Raw genomic sequence first — 20,777 nt, forward strand, 5'->3', positions numbered from 1 at the left:
AACACTTTTTAATAAAATGATCACCACCCACCCAAAGATACTAGGACATAGAAAGCAGACTATGAAGAAGAACCGGCAACAGAAGACAACAGGAAGCGGCTTTGCAGAGACTTCAAATTTCAAATACTGGACTAATCAGAAAGCCAACAAAATGACAAAGCTTACTATGTTTAAAAACCGAAAGACAAATTTTAAGATAACTCCTGGGAAAAGGGGACTACAGAAGTGACACGGCAGATTTAAAAAAGATCTAAAGAGAATTTCTAGGAATAAAAAAGAAAAAAAAACTAGATTACAAAAAAAATCCAGTAGGTTGGTTTAATGGCAGATCTGTCAGTGTTAAAGAGAGAACTCATTAAATGGAGGGTACATCAAAAGAAATCACAAAGAGGGCAACACATGGAAAGACAAAAACATGGAAAACAAAACAAAATGATGGCAGGAGGCTGAGGACAGAGCAAAAAGGAGTAGCCATGTTTAATCTGACTTCCAAAAAGCAGGAGGAGAGAGGACAATGGAAGAGAGGCGATATTTAAAGACATGAACATGAATAAGAATTTTCCACATTTGAGGAAAGGCCAAGCCACAGAGTTAAGATGCCCTGAAATTCTATACCCAGCACAAGTATCCATTAGGAATGAAGTCAAAATAATGACATTTTTAGACAAACAAATCCAAGCGTTTGCTACCCGTAGACCCACATTAAGGGAACTTCAAAAGGATGAACTTCAGGGAGAAGGAAAATAATCCTAGATGGAAGGTCTGAAGAAGAAGAAAGAAAAACAAAGAAAGTGGTGGATAGGCCGGTAAAAAGACACTCCATAGATACATATATAAAACATAGATGAATAAAACATGTTTATATGTAAATATTTACTCATAAAGTCCTATTTTAATACTGCAGGACTGTGGAACATGAAAAACAGCAGAAATGCACTTAAGCTTTGATAACTTAAGAATACAGGCTATGGTTTCTATGATGACTTTCAAAGGAATATAGACAAAGACTATAACTTCTAACCTGGAAGAGAGGGAAAAAAGTGAATGACAAAAAAAAAAAAAAAAAAAGCCCATCAGTTAAAGCAAAAAAGAGGGGGCGTGGGCAGGAATAGGAACCACTCGGTCACCTCACAGCCACACTCACTACAGCTGGACACAACCCCATCCTCACTGTTCAATGTTTCTGAAGCACCAACCTCTCCAGGAAATCTTGGAAAATCCATGACACTGGAACCAGAGTGGTGGGTGTGCGTGTGTGAAAATCATGAATATATGTACATACTATGGGAAGAAAATGTGAGGAAGCTAATTCTGAGAAGACAGAATAGGGAAATCAGACCCACATCCTGTTGGCTACACCGCTGCCTCCCGCTGCTTATTCCTAACAATTAACTTCAATAATCTTGGAACCCACAAAATGATTCCACTTCTGTCCTCTGGTTTAGCTTTAGCCAGCTCTATAATCTGGTACAGCTTTCAAAATCTTGAAAGCAATGGTAGCGGGCAAGCAGAGACTATATAAGAAGAGGGGTTCCAGGAAGACGATTGACAGTAATTAGAATTTAGTGAAATGGCACCTGCGGATGAACCCAAGCGGGCAGGCCCAGGTGCAGAGAAAAGCAGCCAACGGTCAGAAGGCAGCAAGTACAACCTTTCCCATCACCTCGAGGGAGGGCTTTGAATGATGTGGAGCTGTTTTCAAACTTGCAAAGGTCAGTGAAAGATACTTTCTATTGTAATGTAATTTGAAGCCTTTGAAGGAAAGTAGTATTTTCTGAAGTCTCACACAAAATGCCGGCTTTCACATAACAGCTTTACTTTTGATACAGTTACTATAATTCTGAATGGCATGAATTTCAAAAATGGGGCTGGCGTGGCTCAAAGGAATTCTGTGTTCAGGGTGTGGCCACACAGGTAACTGATGGGAAGAATCACTGAGTCCTGCTTTTCCATCAGTTACATCATCAGGTAAAATGCTCCTCTACTAAAATTCTCAAAAATAGCTCGGTATGAGAGATTCAGGAGCAATAAAGACTGACAGAAGACACTCTCCTCCTTACAGACTCTCGAAGGCTAGAGCTAGACAGAAGATGTCACCATAGAGATAATACAATTATCTCTTAAAATTCAAATTAAATCTCTACAAGGTTTTGCGTCATTCTGTACAACCCTGAAATTACATATTACTTGATCTTGTGTTTAAGTAAAATTGACCACAGAATGGTACCTGCTGAGAGAACTCCGTGGTTAATTCTTGGCATGCTTAAAGGGGCCAGTTCAATCCAAAGCTGCCTATTAGGGTCATAAAGAGGGCACATACATCGCATCGCTGCTGTTGGTTTCCGGGAACTAAGGAAATAAATAATTGATTAGCAGTTAAAGTGCTTTATATAGTTCTGCTTACAATAACTATGACTAGTTTCATTGCTCTAGAGAACGCTTAAAACATTTTTAAAACTCTATTGCTATGATGCTTAGATACCAAAACAACACTATGAATCCCTGCTCGCGTGGAAATAGCTCTCCCCTTACACGACTGTTGAAGCGATTCACGTCCAATACTCACACTCTCTCTTCTCCACCCACAGTCACAATGCACTCGGAGTAACCCCGCGGCTTGAAGTTCGCCAGCATGGCCTCCCCCTGCTGCGGCTGACTCAGCGGTATGTTGCTGCACTCCTTGACGATTTCTCGCACCAACGGTTCGTTCAGCATCTGTTCCCGTAAGTAGCTGGAGTCTAACCCTGAAACCCAGAGCGCTGACATCACGTCCTTCATGTGGACCTGCACGACAAGGTAGAAAGAATGGGGAGAAAAACAATGAAGGATGTAGGACACAGTGTTTAGAACATCCCTCTTCTGGCTCACGGAGACCTGAAATGATTAACAGCTCATTGGTGGGCAAGTCACAAGCGCGGGCGCCTCGTGAATATGCTTTACCGGCCCCTTTCCTTTCTACTTCCCACGGCCTTAATAAATAATACAAGTTTAACTTGAAAAATAATCAGTTCAGATTTATATCTGATACAGCACCGAGAAGTTTTAAGCGGCTTTCTTTACACCCTGAAGGGTCACCTTACCAACGGGAAACCTTGGAGCTCGGCTGGAGTGGCCTTATTTCACACGGCTGGATGTGCTGGGAGTTCAATCACATTTACAGAAACGTTACACACAGTAATAGCTTGATTCGATATGGTGCAACGGGCAATGAAAATGGAGGAACATTAATATTACAAGATCGGGACGCCTGGGTGGCTCAGTCAGTTGAGCGTCTGACTTCAGCTCAGGCATGATCTCGCAGTCCATGAGTTTGAGCCCCACATCGGGCTCTGTGCTGACAGCTCAGAGCCTGAAGCCTGTTCCAGATTCTGTGTCTCCCTCTCTCTCTGCTCCTCCCCCACTCACGCTCTGTCTCTCAAAAAAAAATAAGTGGTAAAATAAAAAAATAAATAAAAAAGTATTACAAGAAAAATATAGAAAAGCAAAAGTTCAGAAGAATCCTGAGTACTCTGTATTTCTTCAATTATTATTGTTAAAAAATATCTAACATGTATAGTATGAATTATATACTTTTCACGATGGATCATTAAACTTGAACTGACGGCAGCATTCTACACACGAGGCGAAACTCCCTTAACGAAGAGTTTTTCTTGATTTGGCAACAGTCGTTTTAGAGTATACTCTTCTGTATCCTGAGTCATACATAACAGCCTTTAAGATATGAAGTCTGTAAGTCTTCGAACCAAAGGAGGAAGAAATGCCTCGTTTCCCTGGCAACCTCATCACTTGAAGAAGAAAGGAAGGGGCAGCTAGTGACAGTGGTCTCCACGAGCAGCAGCGAACTGAGAACGCTCCTATCTCCTTTCCTCATCCACCTGCCTAACGTGGAAAAGAGAGCGCTAACTACCGCACTGAGACCACAACCATACAGCAGCGTGTATTTCTGAATCATACCATGTAAGAGTTTCTATCTATAATATAGTAGTCCGTCATTTCTAAATGGGCCTACAGAATTAAAAGGTTTTTTTTAAATTTATTTTGAGAGAGAGAGAAAGAGAGGGAGAGAACGTGAGTGGGGAAGGGCAGAGAGAGAAGGAGAGAGAGAGAATTCCAAGCAGGCTCCGCGCTGTCAGAGCAGAGCCTGATGTGGGGCTTGAACCCACAAACCGTGAGATCATGACCTGAGCCAAAATCAAGATTCAGACGCTCCACTGACTGAGCCACCCAGGTGCCCCAACGGCCCTACAGAATTTTCACTAGAACCTCAGTCAACAGTTACGGAGAACAATTAACAACGCAATGATACATTCTGAAAACTACTTTAAAACCTGACATAGTTCTTTTTTTGCATACAGTAATCGATGCTGGAGTCTATAAATATTGGACTCAAAGCTCTGTGATTTCCTCCGGCCCCCAGTGTAGAAACAGTGTGGATCTAAAGCCTGATATTCTCTGAGACCCTTCCTCTGCAGCTGTCGCTCCCAGACTCATCCCATCTAGAACTGCATCACCATGAAGACGGCAGAGAGCTCTCCTGCCTTCTGCTGAATGGTGTCCATCACCCAGGGAGAGCCCCCTCCCCTCACCCGTCTGCCAGAGCCTGTGTGCCCCCTCTCGCTCCATGGCCTCTGTCAGAGTCCCGCACGGGTTAGCCCAGTAATGGTGGACGGAAGGATGCTGAACAAAAGAGTGGGGACGCTGAATTTCTATAATCTCCAGCCTAAGCCTGAAATGCAGTTTCCCATTAAAAACACTGTACAAGAGAGATCACGTTCCTTACAAGTACTAAAGGTTTCATTGCTATATTACGAGTTATGTGAGCTTTTGTAGTGTGGTCTGAAAAAACAATGGCTCCAATGATCCTATGCAAAGATGTACCACAGACACCTTTCATTTTTTTAAATGTTTTACTTATTTTTGAGAGAGAGAGCAAGAGTGAGCAGGGGAGGGGAAGATGGAGAGGAAGACAGAGGATCTGAAGTGGGCTCTACAATGAGAGTGGAGAGCCCGATGTGGGGCTCAAACTCACAAACCGTTCAATCATGACCTGAACCAAAGTCCAACGCTTAACCGACTGAGCCACCCAGGAGCCCCCCACAGACATCTTTTAGATCACAACTTTGTAAGTCCGTCAGGCTGAAGAGGAAAGACAACACATCTATTCTGTGGATTAAATAAACAAATGAATGACATAGGTAGGTAAGAAGGCAAATTAGACCATGTTATACCCCACAGGTACCTTTCTTAGCTCTGTATCGTGTGCTATCCATCGGATCACTGCTTCAAACACGTATCTTTCATTGCCAACATTTAACTTCTCCAGAGAAATCACTTCTTTAAGCTTCTGTGGACTGAGTTCTAGGAACTCTTCTGTGCTGCTGACGTCTCGGAAATGAGTCTCCAGGTACTCCGTGGCCAGGTAATGGACGTGGTGCAGGCAGTAATGAAGTGCAAAGTCGCGGATACCGATGCAGTTCTCTGCGGCAATGCAGCCTTCTAAAAACTCACAGCACAGAGTTTTCAGATCCGTCAGCAGGAGCAGGTCCGCTGCCTGCACAACATCTTGGATTGTGTCTTCGCTCAGCCGGATCTGCAAGAGTATCATCAATATTTTACATTTGAATGTACAGATTGAAAACCCAAACCGCTAACCTATTAGGCTGAACCACACGAAAGCTCCACTTTTGTAGGTCAAAGATGATCGAATGAATATTGGCAACGTCACACGGTCCAGCCTAGGGCTTCTTCGTCAAGAGGAGTTTGAGGACACCCGGTGAACCCTCACAAAACATGAGCAGCACGTGGCCGGCTGACTTTTCCCAGGGCTTCCCTTGCTTTACCGACATGAACCACCATGAACCCTCCGCAGGCGGACCGTCCACCCTGCTCACTTCCAGGCCTATGTGCTGGGAGTGGACAGGTCCGCATTCTGTGGTCAACTGAAGGAGGTTTCTTTAAACGCCAGCCCTGAAACTGTGGCACATCTTGCCTCCAGATGTATCACATTCCGTCTTTTGCCAGATGGCACGTCAGACACGCCACTCTAGCCCCTTGGCGAGGGGAGGGCCACGCTGCCCGAGAACCTCATTCCCAATGCCAAACATCGCACTCGGTGCGACACGTGTACTCTGGTCTCAAAGGTACTCTCTGGCAGAAATCCCTAAGGTAGTATTTCTTGTTTATCGTTATGAATTTCGCTTTTCCTTAATCTTCTGATTCTTCTTCCTCCACCCACTTGACAGTCTCTGCACGCAACATGGAGGCGACGTAAAGAAACAAGTCTCTACAAGACTGCCACCATCACAACAGTCCAGATTCTCCTCTCCCAAAGAATGGATGCTTCTCCCACCCTCGGAAGTGAGAGGGAGGGATTCCAGGTTACAGGACCACAGGGAACATTTTACACATTCTGTACCACAGATGCAGAAAAAGAACGTATGACTGCCTATCACCTTAGAAAGCGAGCAATACAAGTGTGGCAAGAAGTGTGTCGAGTAGGTCACAAGTAAGGAAACGTTTCCCTTGTACTTGAGGTGTTCAATTCAGCCACAAAACAGCGGCTAGCGGTACACCAGTCAGATACAGGCATGTGAAAACACCACTAAATTCCATCTCAATTAAGACTAGACTGTCAAACCAAGAGTTTGTTACAACTTATGCTGCAACTATGGTTTTAAACCATAATTAATTTAAATTGGGAACAAAAAACACAGAAGTCAATCTATAAATAAGGTTTCAAGATTCAAATCCAAGCCTGAAAAGGAATATGCTCTTATTGGCTTATAACTTATTATAGCTGCTGCTGAGCTGATTTTAAAAGTGAGATGAGAGGCTGGTCCTCAGCCTGGTTTTGTGATGCTCCCAATTTTGTGACGCTTTGGTATTTTAAGGACCATCCCAAAATTAATCTAAATTCATTTATTTTTAACAATCACACACAAAACCTTACATGCCCACAACCCCCCCCCCCCCACCTAGCGCTCAGAGGAAAGAGAAGAGTGTTCAGAGAAAAGAAAAGGGGAGGACATCATGAAATTAACCCAAAACCTTCAAAGGGAATGACAATCACCGAGGTTGACCAAATGAGTATATTCAGAGAAGGTAAGCAGTGCGTCCAGAATGCTTAGAAAACATGGAGGAGATAGATGGCTCTTACAAACGAGAAAGGTAAAACAAGATGAGGAAGGAATAAGGGAGAGAGTAGGAGAGAAGCTCTCAAAAAGAGTCAAGATAAAATGCATTCTCACATAACTAAATGTAAGATATGCTACGTTCCTCCTGTCATAAGCCAGCCCTGGTGCACACCTGCGGTCATTCTTAGGAGCCCTCGTGCTACACTTCAAACCACGTAATCAGGGATTAGGGGCTCGACGATGGCGAAGAAAAAGAAAGAAGTCTAATCACTCACTTTCTTCGCTGGGCTTCATTAAATCCCCCAGAAATGTAAGTGGGCACAGAGAGCAAAGGGACACGGGCAAGAACGGGGTACAGCAGGGATATTGGTCCTACCGAGGCAACAGGAGCCAGGAATCACGAATACAGTTGCCTGCCATTAGAGTAAATCTCAAACTCTTTATTTCTAAAAAATAAACTCCCACCGCCCAACAAAGCTCCCATTTCCAGGCTATGGGTACAGAGTGAGATGGGAATTAAGATTTAAAAACAAACAAACAAAAAAAGACAGCCGTGGAAGGAGCACCCAGTTTCTTCCTCTCTCACGATGGAAGGTGGAGGTCGGAATGATGAATACAAAAACCGGTACGGGGTGAAGATTCTACCCAGTCTGCTCTTAAGAACAGAGCCCGGCAAGAACAGAGTTGGGTGCCATTCCCAGCAGGAGACGCGCGTCACACGGACAATGACAGATGAAGAGGGTGGGGCTGCTCCGTCACAGAATGATGAAGGAGACCCTGACCTTGAGAGGCTTCTCCTTAGTCTTCCTCCCTGTGTGTCTCATCATACCTGCCCACTGAAGATGTAATCCAGGATCTCTCTCATAACCATTACCGATATCCCTTCAAGTTCAATCTTATAGGTTGATCCATCATCTTTTGGAGGGTTATAGTTTAACTTTGTCCTAAGAAAGGGAAAAAAATGTAAAATTTCTATGAAAGAACAGACATAGCTGTAAATATTTATGCAGTAAAACTCTATAAAGTAGATTATTTATCAACATATGAACCCCAGCTGGGAAATGTAGCTTCTTAACTTTAGGTTAATATACAGATATTTTTATAACTTTCAACTACAAAACACTTGTTCCAGGGTTCAGAACGACTTCTTAAAAACCAAAACAGACAACCACAGAACTGAGATCCACCTGAGCAAGGACCTCTGTCTACTTCACCTCGGGAGACCCACCCCATTAGGCTTATTTTTTTCATGTATTTAATTACCTAATTATTTTCAATAATGTAACAAGGACCCCACGAGCCTACCACCCAAAACAAAAGCTGGGACCTTGACTTCCACCTGCTCCTGCCCACACATTCCTTCTCCCCATTCACCCCTCTGCAGTGACTATCCACCCTAAACCCTGGGTTCGATCTTCCTTTGCTTCGTTGTTATTCCTGTACCCACGGAACCGCTCTCCTGGGGGTTGCAGCCGCAGCACCCTCGCCACACAGGTGCTGAATATCTCCTCTTGTTTGTGGCCACGTGCGTTTCCTCTTCTGCAAAACACACGCTACGTTCAAGTCTCTTGTTCATTTTTTTAAATTGGGGTCATTGTCTTTGTATTGAGGTGGGGGAGTTCTGTATTATATTCTTGATACTAATCCTTCGGCAGGCTTAGCACTTTTGTTAAAGGTGATGAAGAACGTGAAGAATTTTTTCACAGTGAATGCTTTTTAGGTCTTGTTTAAGAGCTGGGACCTTACTTGACGTCTAAAAGATGTTTGTAACTTAGCAGTGAACCTAAATTTGACTTAAGATCCCAACCCCACCCCTGGAGGCTGGGAACTGGTCGTAAGGGGCAGCTGTGAAAGGAGGGTGAGTCATGAGCAGAAAACACACGCAGGGTGACGGTAGCGATAAGGAGTCGAGTTGCCAGGTCCTGCCTCCACGTACCTATGCGACTCCCCGTGAGGCCCTCCCCAGCGCCAGCGGAAGATAAGTGATTTACACCCTGAAGGGTGTAAGACTGAGGCTAGGTCTGGACAGGGGGGAATATCAGGCACGTTTGAGGGTGGGTATATACTGCACCAGAAACAGAGAGAGCAAAGAGTTGTTTACATACTGAATGCTGCGACCATCAATCTTTTCCCCCTCAATTCTGCTCTTAAAATGTTGAAAACCAGACCTATATTCTCCAGACAAAAATACCTGGAGGATTTGATCAGCCCTGAAAGCAAAGGCCCAAAGATAAGGACATAGGTCTACCCCAAGAGCACATGACTTCAAAATTCTGAAGGAAAATTATTTCCAACCTACATTTTTATAACCAGCCAAATGTCAGGATAGGGCAGATATTTTCAGCTGTACGTGGTCTCAAAACAAACGATCTCCCATGCGGCCTTCTCAGTGTGCTGCTGGAAAACGTGCCCCAACAAACAAGTGAGTACATCAAGAAAAAGGAAGATTTCAGTCATGGAAAGACATGGCCCAACTCTGGGAAGAAGTGCAGTGAATGCAGGGAATGGTGCAGAATGGTCTTAGGGCAACAGCTGTATACAAGCAGAAGGAAGCCAGTCCATCCTGGTGCCAGCGGGAAGCCTCGGGAAGCCTTGGGAGCCCCTGAAGACCCCGAGAAGATGAAACTGATGGGACAGAATGCGAAGAAGATACGTAGACATCCTTGTTTCCTTCCTGTATTTCAGGTCTGCTGTTGCCCCTACAGTTCCTATTGAAATAAATTGTTTTACTCAAAAGGTATTTCAGGGGCACCTCGGAGGCTCAGTCGGTTAAGCGTCCGACTTTGGCTCAAGTCATGATCGCAGTAAATGAGTTTGAGCCCCGCGTCGGGCTTGTTGCTGTCAGCTTGGAGCCTGCTTCTGATCCTGTCTCCCTCTCTTTCTCAAAAAGAAAAAAGAAAAAAACATTAAAAAATAAAAAATAAGAGGCGCCTGGGGGGCTCAGTCGGTTGAGCGGCCAACTTCGGCCCAGGTCATGATCTTGCGGTCCGTGAGTTTGAGCCCCGCGTCAGGCCCTGTGCTGACAGCAAGCTCACAGCCAGGGGCCTGCTTCAGATTCTGTGTCTCCCTCTCTCTCTAGCCCTCCCCCGTTTGCGCTCTGTCTCTCTCTCTCTCAAGTAAATAAACATTAAAAAAAAAAAAAAATGTTAACTATACTTTAAGAAAAAAAAGGGCCGGGGGCGGGGAGGGGGGGTGGTGGTGGTGGTGGGTGCCTGGGTGGGTCAGTCGGTTGAGCGTCCCACTTTGGCTCAGGTCAAGATCTCGCGGTTCATGAGTTCAAGCTCCACATCAGGCACACTGCTGTCAGTGCGGAGCCCACATTGGATCCTCTGCCCCCCTCTTTCTCTTCCCCTCCCCTGCTCACGCTCTCTCTCTCTCTCTCTCTCTCTCTCTCAAAAAATAAACATAAAAAAAAAGTTGACTATAGTGTCATGTGTTTTCACAATGAAGGATCCCTTTTAACAAGTACAGTTTTCTCTCAGCAGGTGGAAGTGAGAAATGGCTAAGAAAGAGTCCTGTAGATATGAGCACTATTTCAGACCTCTCTAAAAGCAGATCCTTTCAAAGCCCACGAAAAACGAATCACTGTACTATCGAAGTCTCTAAACATCTGAAGGCTAAATCACAAAGCTTTATAATGGTTTAAGTTCCGATCCCTACACCTGCCCCACGTCTCCCTACCCTGCTTCTGATCTCTCCTGGTACTGTCTGTGCACATTCAGTTCCTACCCGTCTCGTAAAGATTGGTTTAAATGCCAGTTCTACAAAAAGTGCTTCTCGGTCACTCCATCCTCCACAGGCTGCACCTCTGCCCTCACCTCCGTGCAGGTAAAAATAATTTCTCCTGCTATAAATTTCCCAAGCACTTTATCTTATGGGTTCATCAAGTTCTGTTTTTATTGCAATATTTAAGTACATACCTCATTTCCTACCTATTTAACTGGAAGTTCCTTGAGGCCAGAGTCCTCTTTATCACCATAACTCTACAACGTAGCTCAGCGGTTTGCAAAGAATAGACCTTCAACAATTATTTGTAAAATACGTGTTTGAATTGATAGCGGTTTTTCAAGTGCTATCACAGGAGATCTCCTTCCTGCGTGATGTCAGGTACGGTGAAGCGGAACCAGAAGCAGCATGAGAAAGAACTTCTAATTATTTCACCCGTCCGACACTGAAAGGACTGAAGCACGGGGCTCCTCAAACTTCAGCGTTCCTAAGAGCCATCCAGGGGTCTTGATTCAGAAGGTCCGTGCGGGGCCTGAGTTTCTGCATTTGTAACAAGGTCTCAGGCGGAGCGGATGCTGCTGGTCTCCAGACCCCTCTGAGTGGCCAACTGATGCTTCTCAAATTCCCCATGGTGGGTTTGGTACATCCCAGATGAATATCTTGTGAAATATGTATATAATGAGGAGGGGCACCGGGGTGGCTCAATCAGTTAAGGGTCCAACTTCGGCTCAAATCATGATCTCGCGGTTCGTGAGTTTGAGCCCCGCATCGGGCTGTGTGCTGACAGCTCAGAGCCTACCTCAGATCCTGTCTCCCTCTGCCCTTTCCCTGTTTGTGTTCTCTCTCTCTCTCTTAAAAGTAAACATTAAATAAACAAACATGAAAAAGAAATATAATGGGGATATGATGTACCACATGGCGACTACAGTTCATTGTACTGCATATTTGAAAGTTGCTAAGAGAGACCACCTTAAAAATTCTCATCACAAGAAAAAAAAAATTGGAATTATGTAAGGTGACAGCTGTTAACTAGACTTACTGTGGCTATCATTTTACAATGTATACAAGTATCAAATCATTATGTTGTACACCAGAAGCTAACATAATGTCACTTATACCTCAACGAAAAAATGAATTATTAAAAAAAATGAAATAAAAGACACATAATAAAATGCAGGCTCCAATGATCTTATCATCAGATTCAAAAGACATACAATTACTCTGTCAGATTGTGACAAGTTTCTAAATTCTTGGCCTCCATGCGTGCACCTGCATTATGGCGGGTAACCGTTCACAGCCCATCACCGGTGTGCAGGTGATGCCTAGTAGGCTGGGTGGCCGCCCGCCCCTCAAGAACACAGTGAAAGCTGCTCTTGAGTCCCTTCCAGTCCTAGCTGGTAAGAGTCACTCAAATCTATTTTGAAACAGTCTTGCTTCAGAGTCTACCACCATTCTGTTCTTCTCTCATTTCTCGGAGAGCTGCCATCCCTTTCCAACTTAGTAGCCTCAAACGTGTCTCATTCTCCCTTTTTAAAAAATTTATTTATTCATTTTGAGAGAGACAGAGACAGTGTAGGTGGAGGAGGGGCAGAGACAGAGAGAGGGAGAGAGAGAGTCCCAAGCAGGCTTTGCTGTTAGCGTGGAGCCGGATGGGGGCTCAAACCCACGAGACTGTGAGATCACGACAGGAACCGAAACCAAGAGTCAGACGCTTAACTGACTGAGCCACCCAGGGGCCCCTCTCCCCCTTTTTTGTCTTCATTTTCTTCTGACTCCCCAACTAAGTCTCTTAATCCTGTTAGTTTTTGTTCCATTCTGTCTGACATCTATTTCCTTCAGTAAATACCTTAATTTATACAAGACCCACCAATTAACTACCCTTCTCACTCTCCAGACCAACACATTTTCTCCATAGCTTTCCCTTTTTTATCTAGAATTTTCTTGTCTTGTACACACCACTTCTCTCTCTTCTGCCACAGACAACTGAGAAGTCAGTGAACTGAACTCAATGTGTTAATGACTTAAAAAATAACAAAAAAACTAACCCAATGCGTTAATAACTGAGTTTTGCTCTGAAAGCCCATCAAAAAAAAAAAAAAAAAGGTGGCAAATCAACTGTTCTTTTCTCTGTCCTTCATCTGTGCTCTAGGAAGCTATGGGGTCAGATGTAAATTTACTGGAAGTCACAATACCCTTGGGTTTTATTGGGATGTGATGTCGATTTATAAACTCTCTCCTGGAAAATGCGGTAGCCTTAACATATCACTTTGGAGAATTTCATCACACTCTGAAAAAAGTAGAAATAATTGAGAGTAGTATAAAATTGGGCCTCAGGTGTTCAGATATAAATATCCACGCTCGTCACATTCTTCCCCAGTTTTGTTTCTAGGGCAAGACATTTCCCCTCTCTGCCCCTGTTTTCTCATTTGTAAAAAGAAGAGGTTAGATAAGGTGATCTGGGAGCTCTCCAGCCCCCATACGTTTCTGGACAAAGCTGCTGAAACAGGCCATCAAGTTAGCGCAGAGACTCAGCTCTGGAGGCGTGCTGTGGAGTCCCACAAGCCAACCGGTGAGGTACGATTTATGACATGCCTTCTGTGGGTTGTGCCGTGCAAGTTTATTTTTCCTCTGGGTGAACATTTATTTTCCATCCTATTGAAGTTGAACAGGTGTGAAACAAAATCAATTTTTGTTTTTTTTTTTTGTTTTTTTCTTGGCAACACTGAAGAGTGATTTTGTAAGAAAAAAAGTTGTTGGCTACTAGCTAGGAAGCTGCTGTAATAATTCTATTCTCACTGGCTGCCAAGTGCTGAGAAAGTTCAAGGTGTCTAAATGCCCAGGTAACCGGGCCTGGTCCTCCTTCTTCCAAGAACCACTTTAGACATCACTGAATGGGATCTGATGTAACAGGGACAGAGAATAAGTCTAAAAGCAAGGAAATGTACTCGAATAGAATGCAAGAGAACGTAATGTTTAAGTCAAGATTTACAGAAATTCTGGGGTGATTCACAGGCATTACTCACAGAGTTTTAAGTGATTCATGTCACCTCAAATTGGGCCACTACCGGTATCAGGCTCTTTGAGATACGTGCAGAGGGGCTTAGGCTCCCCACTTCTATGCCCAACTAAGAATTTACGTTCCTGGGGGGAACCTGTTTTATATATGCTCCCCCCTCCTTTTTGATCTTCATGAGCTCCTAAAAACCACATCCAAAATGGATGTTTAGGGCAGTGAAACTCTTCCGTATGAGGCAATAATGATGGATTGCCGTCATCGTACATCTGCCTGAACCCCCAAAATGTACACCACCCAAAGTGACCACTAACACAAGCCATGGCTCTGGGTGACAGCGATAGGTCAGGGCAGACCCATCAACTGTAACAGACGTACCACTCTGGTGGGAGCACTGACCATGGGAGAGGTTGTGCACGCAGGGGGAAACGGGGGTACGTGGGACACATCTGTACCTTCCTTTCAATTTGGCCGTGAACCTTACTGCTCTAAAAAAAAATCAAGTCTGTTTTAAAAATGTATTGTTTTAGTCCCCATTCAACTTAATGAAGTACTAATTTGCAGGTCAGATTTCCATCAACAGATGGCATCCTCTCATGACAAGGCCTTTTATGGCCTGCTTTCCTACGGGTGGGAAAGCAGGAACCCGTCTTTCTCAGCGCCCTGCCACCCAAGAACACTGTCTCCATGAAAGAAAAGCATTTACGTGGGTACCTGAGACAGGAGCAAGGGTCCCGGTGGGCGGCCCAACGAAGCCCCCAGGCCCCCCCACGGTGGGAGAGGAAGCAGGTGCCCCGGGCCTCTAGGTGAGCGCCCTCCCACGGCACCGGCACTGGTGCAGGCTAACGAGCCAGTCACCAGTCACTCAGCGCTCTTCCCACAGGGCCTAAGTCAGGGAGCAGCGGGCAGGGGAAGCAGGGGCGGGCGCGATGCCACAGGACCTGGCCGGGAAGCGCCCCCAGCCTAACCCTGCACGGCTAGGGCACAGATCACAAGTGGGAGGTGGGAAAGGGAGGAGAACGGGGCCCGGCCGCACTCCTCCCTTAGGATAGCGGGACAGCAGTGGGGCGCATGCTGTTGGAGGCTCTGAACTGTTCCTTCCCCTTCACTATTTCCATGAATCTCCCTCCACTCCCTTCTCTTCGCCTCCAGCTCTTTTTACCTAGACGGATTACAGTGTTCACTTGCTTACCACCCAACACCTCCCTCCTCACACAGATCCTGCAATGACTCATAATTTGAATGGGTTTTAAGAGGAGCTCCTGAACCTGGCTTCCCAGAATCTTCTGGCAAGCTCTTATAGAAAAACAGATCCCTGGGTCCCATCCCAGACCAACTGAGTCAGGTCCAAGACTGTACATTTAAAGAGTTCCTCAGCTGACTGTGACACATTCCCTGCTGCCTGGAATGTTCCCTCCGCCCCCCGACTCCCCAGTCACATGGTTTCGTACCTCACTCACTTCAGGTCTCTGCTCCAAAGAGTAGCCCAGGTACCACACTGTCGAAAATAACACCACTCCTCCCTTCCCTGCTTTATTTTTCTGCAGAGACTTTATCATCGTCTCATAAACCGCTTCGGTGACTCTGTCTTGTTGACCGCTCTACCCCCTTACCTCATGAAGTGGCTGGTTCTGAACGGGCACCTGACAAGTATGTATGAGCTTAAAGTAACAGCAGCACAGGGGCAGCCCGTGTAGACACAGCATTACTGACCGGCCGAATGGTTGTGAGCTTTTCCGCACAGCATCCCGCTGGCTCGGCCACACTGAGGGGAGCATCCTACAGACGTGTGCTGTAGTCGGCAATTCCAGAAGCCCGTGTTCCACTACAGCAGAGCGACCCGAATGCCCACAGTGCCACCACCTGCCTCTGTGCTCCAGCCCATGTATGCTGGAGGGAGGTGGCCATACGGGAGGTCTGTGGCCTGCGAATGGACCCAACTAACTGGACGCTCCCTCACCTCACTCTGCTCACCACCCCTGGTGCGCTGCACGGAAAAATGCAAAGATTGGGAAAGGTTTCCGGAAAACGAAGGGTTTGCTGTTCAGGCGTCACCCTACCAACCAGGCCTATAGTACGGAAGCTGGAACAGAACCACTTCACTACAGAAGACGCAGGAACGAGTCCGGAGAGGTCCTGGCCACAGTGCTCTCCATCCCTGACCACCTCCCTGCCCCTCCCTCGCTGCACACAAGGGGTCACAAACACGTCTTCTGTTTTCTATCTGATAGCGCATCATCCGCTCTGCAGATGAAATACAGTGTTCCTATTTAGATCTGCTCTGAGGAACCAATTACATCAATATCTGGAAGAGATACGAGCACAGAAAGTGTATACCTTTGAGTCATGTGATCTGAACAAAGGAAAAACGAATCTGAAGGAAGATAATGCTTTTGGAAACGAGAACACACAAAGCGGGAACCACCTTCAGCAGCAGGACGGTGTGTGCGCTTAGGTGCCAGGGTCGGGTGGGGCCATCACAGGGACTGTGCACAAGCACAGCTACGAGTGACATCACTTACACCTGCACAGGCATGACGACCCTTGGCGGGAGAGACACGAAGTGTGACCAACCCAGTAAAAACTGTAGTGCGAGGCCAGCGACTTTGCTATAAGGTATGGATTCAGAAATCAGACCTCAGCTAGGGGTGAGCCCCAATCTCGAGGAACTCACAAACCATTACCTCTAACCACGGGCTTCAGTCAGTAAAGTGAAACGTTACGGTTATTTATTTCTAGGAGTGTGAAGCCTCTAGCATTATACCCCCCAATAAATCTCTTTCCAGCCTGCTGGACGGCTGTTCTTCCCCAGGTTGACCCCACCTTAGGATGTGGGGCTATTCTCTACACAGCTGCGTAAGCCAGGAAGTCAGGAGTCTAACTAATAAATAACAGAAGGAGTGACTAAGTTACAAGGCACAAGTGGACACGAAAGTGAGCGAGTGAAAGTTGGTGAGGCATGGGATACTTCCATGATCTCAAAGTATCGCCCCCTAACTAACTTATTAATTACACAGAAACAGTGGATTAAACCAGGGGACGCCATCTTTAACCACGTGATCAAACCAACATTAGCAATGTTAGGACAAACCAACGTTAGGGGGCCCTCACTGGGTGCACGGAGAAGGACGCCACATCACTCCTGTGGTACTCCTGTCACAAATGCAATGCCCTGAATCTAACTGTAAGAAATCAAACAAACCTAAGGGGAGGGACAGTCTACCAAATAACTGAAGAGCACCCACCCAAAGCGCCAAGGCCAAGAAAGCTGAGGGAAGACTGAGGAACTGTCACAGGAGTGACGCAGGAGGAGACCAAGGGGACGCTGTAATACTACACTGTAAATACCGTGGAGCAGGCGCCGTGCTAAGTACAAGGGAGGCAAAAAGTCAACTCTCCGGGGAGAGGGGTCAGAAAAGGCTTCACGGAGGTGACACCTGCACTGGGCCTCAGCTGGGTGTTTTACACTGAGAAGGGGGGCCGTGAGACGCGATGACATATGCATTGTACATTCAAGGAACGACAGGTGCAAGTAGTTCAACAAGGCCAGAGCAAGAGAAACACAGCATGGGTGGAGCAAGCCAGCTCCTGGAGGACCTGTGTACACACACACACACACACACACACACACACACACACACACAGTGCGGACTTCACTTCGAGGGAAATGGACCTGCATGTGAGTTGTCAGGTTTTTGTAAACCTTTTATTAATTTTTATTAAAAGCACTTTTAGATGTATATTTTTAATGTTTGTTTATTTTGATGGTGGGGAGGGGCAGAGAGAGAGAGAATCCCAAGCAGGCTCCACGCTCAGTGAGGAGCCCGACGTGGGACTTGATTTCACGAGCCTGGGATCATGACCTGAGCCGAAACCAAGAGTTCGATGCTCAACCAACTGAGCCACCCAGGGGCCCCAAATCTTTTTATTTTAAAATAATTTTAGACTTGGGGTGCCTGGGGGGCTCAGTTGGTTGAGTGACCGACTTCGGCTCAGGTCATGATCTCCCAGTTTGTGAGTTCGAGCCCCGCATTGGGCTCTGTGCTGACAGCTCAGAGACTGGAGCCTACTTCTGATTCTGTGTCTCCCTCTCTCTCGGTCCCTCCCCCACTCATGCTCTGTCTCTCTCTGTCTCAGAAATAAATAAACATTAAAAAAAATAAAAAAATAAAAAAAAATGTTAGACTTACATAAAAGTTAATCATAGAGTTCCTGTATACCCTTCACCTAGCTTCTGTTAATATTAATAGTTTCAATAATCTTACTACAATTATCAACACTAAGAACTAAAGATTGGTACAATACTGTTACATAAACTATGAACTCTATTCGGATTTCACCAGTTTTCCCTGTAATGTCCTTTCTCTGGGTGCAATCTAGGGTTCCAAACGTCAGTTTATGATTGTGTCTCCAAACTGTACCAGTCCATCTTTCAAGGCCCTTTGGTGACTACTTGTTAATTATTTTGTACAATGTCCCTCGACTTGGGTTTAATTTCTTATGATTAGATTGAGGCTATGTGTTTTGCACAGGAACCCCTCAGATGTGATGTGATGTCCTTCTGTGCATCGTATAAGGATGTCAATCTGTATGATATTAACCTTGGCCACTCGCCTAAGATGGTGTCTACTGGGTTTCAAGTTAAAGTCTCTATTTATCCCTTTGTTATTATTCCAACTAATAGAGGGATAATTGAGAACATACGAATATCCTTTTCTCCTCAAACTCTTGCCCACTAATTTTAGTATCTACTGGTGGATCTTGCCTGTAACAATTATTAGCATGGTGTTCAAATGATGATTTTCTATTTTTTTTTTTACATTTTTAATGTTTATTTACTTTTGAGAGAGAGAGAGAGAGAGAGAGAGAATGAGCGGGGCGGGGGGGGAGGGGCAGAGAGAGAACGGGAGACAGAATCCAAAGCAGGCTCCAGGCTCTGAGCTGTCCGCACAGAGCGTGATGTGGGGCTCAAACCGTGAGATGATGACCTGAGCAGAAGTCAGACGCTTAACCGACTGAGCCACCCAAGTGCTCCATGATTTTCAATTCTCTTATTCTGCCCACATTTATTAATGTAAATTCTTCTGTAAGAGCTATTTCCTCTCTCCATTTATTTACTTATCCACTCATTCATTCACTCATGCCTACATACATGGATGTTTCTTCTATTCTGTGGCTTTTATTCCAGTGTTACTGGTATTCATTTCCTTGCTCAAAATGCCACAGCTTTGGCCACTCAGAGTTCTTTCACGTTGGCTCTATGGTCTTTAGAGCACCTCCTTATTTTCTGGCACAAATACTCTAGGCTCACGGAGTATTTTTCCTGCTCCAGTACCTGAATCAACCACGTCTCAGAAGACATTGGTTTTAAGTATTATGTAATTAATTACATTCTAGAAGCATCACTGTGGTAGCAGCAGTGTGGAAGATTGATGGGGACCGAGCACAGAGGCAGACAGACCAGTTCTGTCACCATTCAGAATTAGTAACAGCTGGCACATGAGCAGCAGTGATGGTGAAGGCGAGGCAGGCTGCAGAGATCTGAGAGGTCAAAATGATGGGCCATGGCATCACTAGGTGCAGAGGGAGAGGGAGGTGCATCCCCAAGGACCCGCGGTTTCTCCCAGTGAAGGGAGGACCACCCACCTGGGGGAGGGGAGCTAGCCTGCCAGGGTTGGGGGGCAGGGTGACCCTGCAGCAGGCCGTCGAGGCCGGGTGCTCAGGAGAGAGGCCAAGGAGCAGGCGACGTCTCTGGAGTAGATGATGTCGTGAGAGGGCAGACGGGCGGAGAGAAACCTGGGCCGCATCGCCTTATCACGTATAGGGGCAGATGGGGAGGGGAGCCAGCAAAGCCGACTGCAGGTGAAAAGGGACACGAGGCATCACAGAAGCCTGGAGAGACCAGGTGTCAAGAGAATGGCCACGAGTGATACATACAGCAGACAGGTCAAGTCAGATAAACACTTCCAGGTTTTCGCTAGATTTGGCAATTCTATTTTAGCAATTTTAGTTGTTTTAATTTGTTTACGTTTATTTATTTTTGAGAGAGAGAGAGAGAAAAAACGAGTGGGGGAGGGACAAAGAGAAGGAGACACAGAATCTGAAGCAGGCCCCAGGCTCTGAGCTGTTAGGACAGAGCCCAAGGTGGGGCTTGAACCCATGACCCGTGAGATCATGACCTGAAAGGAAGTTGGACGCTTAACCAACTGAGCCAGCCAGGTACCCCTTCGCAATTTTAAAAGAACAGTTTCATGGAGTGGTAAGATAGGAACAGAGGGAAGGAAAAAGAGGAGAGGAGACCACGGACAAGATAAAGAGAGACTCTTGTTTGAAGGACCAGGCGGCTGTAGCAGAGGATGCAGAGACGCATCCACAGGACATCTGCACGTCTCCTGTGCGTGAGGAGTGGCAGTGACGTGAGCACGTCTCTGCGCTGGGGCAAAGGAGCCAGAAGAGAAGGGAAAAAATACGAACTGCAGAAGGAAGAGCTATGCAAGCACAACGATCTCCTGGAAGAAAGAGAAGATGGGACAGCGGGCCAGGGAGAATCACCCTGGACTGTGCATCTCTGCTCGGTGTGAGGCTGGCTTGCAAATCATCATTACCTGATCTAAACAGCTTTAGAGATGATCATCAGAGTTAGGGTTTCCGTGTCCAAAGTCTAAAAAATTTAATACTCTACGATCAATGGTCAACAAAAACTACAACCTACAGCCTGTTTCTGTACGCCCTTTGAGTTACAAGTGGTTTTTATATTTTTCAAAGTTTGTTAAAACAAAAACAAAGAAGAATACGTGACAGAGGTGGCCCGAAAAGCCTGAAATACCTCTTTTTTAAAAAATTTTTTACTTTATTTTTGAGAGAGCATGAGTAGGCAAGGGGCAGAGAGAGAGGGAGACAGAGGA

General features: G+C 45.7%; 1 protein-coding gene across 1 annotated transcript in view; it reads right to left on the minus strand.

The window, feature by feature from the left end:
- The window catches only part of GAN (gigaxonin), a 53,244-nt gene that overhangs the window by 17,110 nt on the left and 15,357 nt on the right, over positions 1 to 20,777 (minus strand). The window contains exons 2-5 of the mRNA XM_030298013.1: positions 7,963 to 8,077; positions 5,240 to 5,590; positions 2,567 to 2,784; positions 2,228 to 2,349 (exon numbers count right to left, since the gene is read on the minus strand). Coding sequence (XP_030153873.1) covers positions 2,228 to 2,349; positions 2,567 to 2,784; positions 5,240 to 5,590; positions 7,963 to 8,077 — 806 coding nt within the window. The remainder of the gene's footprint in view (positions 1 to 2,227; positions 2,350 to 2,566; positions 2,785 to 5,239; positions 5,591 to 7,962; positions 8,078 to 20,777) is intronic.

This window comes from Lynx canadensis, chromosome E2, assembly GCF_007474595.2.
Source record: "Lynx canadensis isolate LIC74 chromosome E2, mLynCan4.pri.v2, whole genome shotgun sequence".
NCBI lineage: Eukaryota > Metazoa > Chordata > Mammalia > Carnivora > Felidae > Lynx > Lynx canadensis.